At 36.7% G+C, this 6,338-nt stretch overlaps 1 protein-coding gene across 1 annotated transcript in view; it reads left to right on the top strand.

The window, feature by feature from the left end:
* The first annotated feature begins 1,487 nt into the window (after positions 1-1,487).
* ctso (cathepsin O) overlaps positions 1,488-6,338 on the top strand; it is a 30,933-nt gene continuing 26,082 nt past the window's right edge. The window contains exons 1-3 of the mRNA XM_034182119.1: positions 1,488-1,756; positions 3,949-4,054; positions 6,126-6,250. Coding sequence (XP_034038010.1) covers positions 1,580-1,756; positions 3,949-4,054; positions 6,126-6,250 — 408 coding nt within the window. The 5' untranslated portion in view covers positions 1,488-1,579. The remainder of the gene's footprint in view (positions 1,757-3,948; positions 4,055-6,125; positions 6,251-6,338) is intronic.

Below are 6,338 nucleotides of genomic sequence, written 5' to 3'. Positions count from 1 at the left end.
CTTCTTTCCCTTGTCAACCACCGCTATGCCTGGTTGGTTGGACAGCAGGTGCTTGTCTGTCTGGAATTTGAAGTCCCACAGGACTTTAGCCCTGTCATTCTGAAACACCTTGGCAGTGTCTCCCATCGTTACTTGGGGACTTCTATTCTGTATGTGGCGCAGATGTTCCTGTACACGGTTCCTGACACTTGGTTGTGCTATCCTGCTACTATGGGCTGGACTGTCTCTGGTGCACATTTGCACAGCCTGCAACTTGGGTCCTGTCTGCTGTGGTGGACTCCTGCCTCTATGGATCTGGCGTTTAGGGCTTGTTCTTGTGCTGCCATGAGTGTCTGTGCTGTACTTTAGGCTGGCCCTTTCTAGCCTCTGGTAGGACTTCTCGAGCCACTTCCTCTTTCTGTCAATGGTACATCCCATGGAGAGGTTTGGTCTTCCATGAGACCTCCTTCTCTGTCTTCAGTTGTCTGGGGCATTCCTGTAGCAGTTGATCTCGAGGGGCCATCTTTCTGATGTATTCATGGTCACTCCTCATCTCATCCTGGATGAGAGGATCCCCTCGGTGTAATGCGTGCTTCCAGTTAACCCTAGTGCAAAATCCGAACATTGTTCAGCCTTACAAATAAATAAAAATAAATTAGTTTTTGGTATCGCTACCCTTCAGTTTTGCATGTGCAGATCTTTCATAATGATTCCACTGTTCAAGGGTTTAATTCAAATTTACAATTTATATTAATCATTGGAGCCTGCTTGGGATATATTTGAAAGCGTACCCATAGAATTATAAAATTGATCCTGAAGTAGTCTGTTATTTTGTTATAATGAAAAAAAAAACTAAATTTTTGTAACCACTAATTATTCATTAAAACATTTAATGTGTGTATTTTAATTGATTTGATTGATGGAGTTTTATTTAACAATCATACACGTACAGATGTACATATACTCAAGTGGGGATGACACATTAAAGTCTACAAGACTTATTTCCATTGTTAAATGTTTTGTTTACTTATTTATAGTGGAAATGAAAGTTTAGCAAATTCAAACATGATCTTCCACTTACACAAATACCACATTTCCTGAAATACAGAGCTTGATACAGTGTCATATATGTATTTTTGTACGCTTTATTTTGATATATTAAGGGGGAAAACATAATCATTGTCAAATAGATCTTAAAATCATACACCAAAATCAGAAAATATTTCCATTTTAATTTACTAAAGAACCTAAATTAATTTTATTTAAAAAATGCACTTCAGATAGTTTGTGGTGATAATTTTGTGAGAATGTTCACATTAATGTTGTGTACCTTTTAAAAAAAAAAAAAAAAATAATAAATCCATTTTAATTTACTAAAGAACCTAAATTAATTTAATTGACAAAAAATGTGCTTCAGATAGTTTGTGGTGATAGTTTTGTGAGAATGTTCACAATATTGTGTACCTTTTTTAAAAAAGAAATTTGAGGAAGCTACAGAGTCGGTGCGCATGCGCCGAAGATTCTTTATCATTTCCGTCAACATTGTTTGTACTTCTGCGTTTTGTTCTTTCGTTATTTTTTCGGTGTCCCTGGTTGAACGATGGGCAGACAGTTGTCGTTGTTTTCTGTCGTTCCGGTTTTTGTTTGTGTGTGTTTAATGAACGTAAAGTGCGTCGAGACTCAGAACGTATCTGATTTTAGCTCCTTCACAGAAACCTTCCGCCGCGTCTATCATGTCCACAGTGAAGAATTCAGACGGCGTTTTCGGTACTTTCAGGTAAATAAAATACACATAAAATATAGACATGAGAAAACTGAAACCTTCATGTTTTTCTACATTCCAAAACAACCTTCCAGCCACTAGACCACGCCCCCTGAAATTAAGCGTAGTAAAACTAGGGCAGACAATCCAAAAAGAATAGATATTTTTGTTTATTTCTGCAATATTTTAAAATTACCACATCAAAAAAAAAAAAAGAAGATATGATTGTGCACAGTGGTTAAAAGCTATGTTCACATTTGCATATGTGAGCAAATTATCAAAACAACATTTTGGCATTTGCTGAAAACTATTACTTTTTCAACTCGTAAAATGTTAACTATTTTCTCAGGCTCAAAATGTTCTAATCCTGATAGCTCAATAATGTCTTGAACATATATGTCTATTTTAATTTTTCTGAGACAGACAACACACCCATCTCTGGAGCGGTCGTGGAATGATCCTTCAAAAACTGCAGCTGCTCCTAATACTGTATTATTCTTATTGTTTTTATTAGTATTATTAGTGCTGTTATTATTGCTGACACTTGACAGAAAGGGGAAAAGGTTACAGCAGGGGTGGGCAATCATGTGCCATGAAGGGCCAAAACACTGCAGGTTTTCCTTTCTCAATCACCTCAGCAGGTGATTTCATTAAAGATGAGGTGTCTCAGCAGGTGATTTCATTGACTATCAGGTGTTTATGTTCAGAGGAGAAGCTCATCAGCACCCACCTGCTGAAGTGACTGGTTGCAAGGAAAACCTGACTTGTCTCGGCCCTCGTTGCCCACCCCTGGGTTACAGGTATGCATGCGTGTTATTCACTGCTATTTGCTACAGCTGGTAAAGAAATCAACTTTTTTTTTTTAATAAACAGTCATGATTTTAGATTTTTTTTAAAAATTTAGATCAACCTTTATTAAATTAAATCGACTTTTTTCATTTTTATTTATTTCACTCATGTAAATGAGACTCTACAAATGTCATAAGTTAAAATCTTTATTGACATGTTAAAACATAAAGGTGCATATACAACATGTACAAGGTTATTCCATGCTAAATATAATGACTACAACTAACATTATCCCATTATCTGAATGGAAATTTTCAATTTGGAAAATGTTGTTACTCAAAATTTGAAAGAATTTTAGTGTCCTGTTTGGTACTTATTTAGCCATATACAGGGTTCAGGCCACAACTTCCAGGCTTTCTTCTTGTAATAAGAAGCAGTGACAGACAAAGCCTCCATTCATGCATGACCTGGAGATAATCCTCTAATCAGCTCACCTGTGATTTTAACAGGAAATTACTGACTTGAGATTCTCAGTCATCATTTGTCCAAGTAGCCATAAATACCATTAATTAATGGTATTGATTTCATATCTCCGTGATGTTTTAGGTACTGATTTCTTAAAAAAAAATTGTATACAGTGGTATTTAAATTATGAATTAAATTATACCAGTCCTTATTTGCGAAATTATTTAAACTTGCAGAAAAAAACACTTCAAAGATTAATGTACAATAAATGAATTATATGTTGCTGCTTGAAATGGGTAATTGTTTACAAATTGTCATGTAATTTTGTGGATAGACTGAATTTTGGTTCAGGAAGAACTGAGCAAATTGTAATGGTCCAAATCTACTGTTCATATTTCCTTTTATGTCTCTCTTCAATTTCTTAACCATTACTAGATTTGTGTTCCTGGTTTGTCATTCTTTGATATTCTTGCTATATGATGTCACAAAACTCTCATGGAGATAAAAAGTCATGCCCTTCTCTCAGGTGGCAGAGGTAATACATTTTATTAGAAGTTATGAGTATATGTCCTCCGGCTCTGAGTATAACTTGTTCCTAAGTCACAAATCTTTTATTGCACTAAAGTTGTCAGTCGAGTCATTTATCAAGTGGAAAAAAATGTTGCACATTCTCATTTGATAGTTTCAGTTCTTTCATTGCGTGGATTTACTATTTTTCTCTGTTGGCTTTGAGTTTTTGAAGATTAATTGAACAAAACTATCTGAAGGTAAGGAAATTTTAAATTATTGTTTTGACTTGCTTTTTTGGATATTTTCCTTAAAGTGGGGAGATTAAATAAAACGGGTAACATTTTCAGCATATATTCATTATTTGTTCTCACCTTTGATATTTTGGTAAACAACTAAAAATGCAATAACTTTATTCATGTATGTTGTTTTTGTTTTTATTGCAGAATGCTACAAAGCGACACGCCCATCTGAACTTATTTTCCACTGGTCCTCAGTCTGCCAAGTATGGCATCAACCAGTTTTCTGATCTCTCACCAGACGAATTCAGAGGTAATCTGGAGGTTTGTAAATGTAACTTTTGCACAAGTGAATTATTCACATTGGATTGAGATGAAGGAACCGTCCCTGAGTAAATAACCTGATTGGCTCCTGCACTCGAGAACGTGCTTATTTTATATTTATCCATTGGATTGTTGTAAATTGATTGATCATCTTCCTGAGGTCTGTGTCTGGTTGCTGTTTACAGAATACAGTGGACGTGTGTGACATTGATGATTTATACAACCCTTGGCAATAATTATGGAATCACCGGCCTCGGAGGATGTTCATTCAGTTGTTTAATTTTGTAGAAAAAAAGCAGATCACAGACATGACACAAAACTAAAGTCATTTCAAATGGCAACTTTCTGGCTTTAAGAAACACTATAAGAAATCAAGAAAAAAAAATTGTGGCAGTCAGTAACGGTTAATTTTTTAGACCAAACAGAGGGAAAAAAATATGGACTCACTCAATTCTGAGGAATAAATTATGGAATCACCTTGTAAATTTTCATCCCCAAAACTAACACCTGCATCAAATCAGATCTGCTCATTAGTCTGCATCTAAAAAGGAGTGATCACACCTTGGAGAGCTGTTGCACCAAGTGGACTGACATGAATCATGGCTCCAACACGAGAGATGTCAATTGAAACAAAGGAGAGGATTATCAAACTCTTAAAAGAGGGTAAATCATCACACAATGTTGCAAAAGATGTTGGTTGTTCACAGTCAGCTGTGTCTAAACTCTGGACCAAATACAAACAACATGGCAAGGTTGTTAAAGGCAAACATACTGGTCTACCAAGGAAGTCATCAAAACGTAAGGCAGAAAACTTAAAGCAATATGTCTCAAAAATCGAAAATGCACAACAAAACAAATGAGGAACGAATGGGAGGAAACTGGAGTTAACGTCTGTGACCGAACTGTAAGAAACCGCCTAAAGGAAATGGGATTTACATACAGAAAAGCTAAACGAAAGCCATCATTAACACCTAAACAGAAAAAAACAAGGTTACAATGGGCTAAAGAAAAGCAATTGTGGACTGTGGATGACTGGCGAAAGTCATATTCAGTGATGAATCTCGAATCTGCATTGGGCAAGGTGATGATGCTGGAACTTTTGTTTGGTGCCGTTCCAATGAGATTTATAAAGATGACTGCCTGAAGAGAACATGTAAATTTCCACAGTCATTGATGATATGGGGCTGCATGTCAGGTAAAGGCTCTGGGGAGATGGCTGTCATTACATCATCAATAAATGCACAAGTTTACGTTGATATTTTGGACACTTTTCTTATCCCATCAATTGAAAGGATGTTTGGGGATGATGAAATCATTTTTCAAGATGATAATGCATCTTGCCATAGAGCAAAAACTGTGAAAACATTCCTTGCAAAAAGACACATAGGGTCAATGTCATGGCCTGCAAATAGTCCGGATCTTAATCCAATTGAAAATCTTTGGTGGAAGTTGAAGAAAATGGTCCATGACAAGGCTCCAACCTGCAAAGCTGATCTAGCAACAGCAATCAGAGAAAGTTGGACCCAGATTGATGAAGAGTACTGTTTGTCACTCATTAAGTCCATGCCTCAGAGACTGCAAGCTGTTATAAAAGCCAGAGGTGGTGCAACAAAATACTAGTGATGTGTTGGAGCGTTCTTTTGTTTTTCATGATTCCATAATTTTTTCCTCCGAATTGAGTGATTCCATATTTTTTTCCCTCTGCTTGGTCTAAAAAAGTAACCGTTACTGCCTGCCACAATTTTTTTTCCTGATTTCTTATGGTGTTTCTTAAAGCCAGAAAGTTGCCATTTGAAATGACTTTAGTTTTGTGTCATGTCTGTGATCTGCTTTTTTTCTACAAAATTAAACAACTGAATGAATATCCGCCGAGGCCGGTGATTCCGTAATTTTTGCCAGGGGTTGTATATATGTGTTATATTGAAGGGTTTGCATACTTCTGCTGGCTTCTGTTGCATTTCATTTCTACTTTGAACCGGGGAACTTCTACTTGGGCGGCAAGTGCACGAACGCTTTGCGCCGTACTCACTGCTGAAATATATTGTATGTGTTTTCCATAGATGTCTACCTGCGAGCAAGCATGGACAGAGCTCCTCCCTACTCTGGACAGACGCTAAAGGGCCTACCATTGAAATTTGACTGGAGGGACAAAGCGGTGGTGGGGCCAGTCCAGGATCAAAAAGCAGTATGTTATGATTTCATACTTACTTTTGAAAATTTGGTGCTGTTCAGAATTAGAAGTATTCCACCTTGCGTGATGTGATGCTATCTTA

Source organism: Thalassophryne amazonica, chromosome 11, assembly GCF_902500255.1.
Source record: "Thalassophryne amazonica chromosome 11, fThaAma1.1, whole genome shotgun sequence".
NCBI classification, from domain to species: domain Eukaryota; kingdom Metazoa; phylum Chordata; class Actinopteri; order Batrachoidiformes; family Batrachoididae; genus Thalassophryne; species Thalassophryne amazonica.
This window is presented reverse-complemented; position numbering and strand designations above follow the sequence as displayed.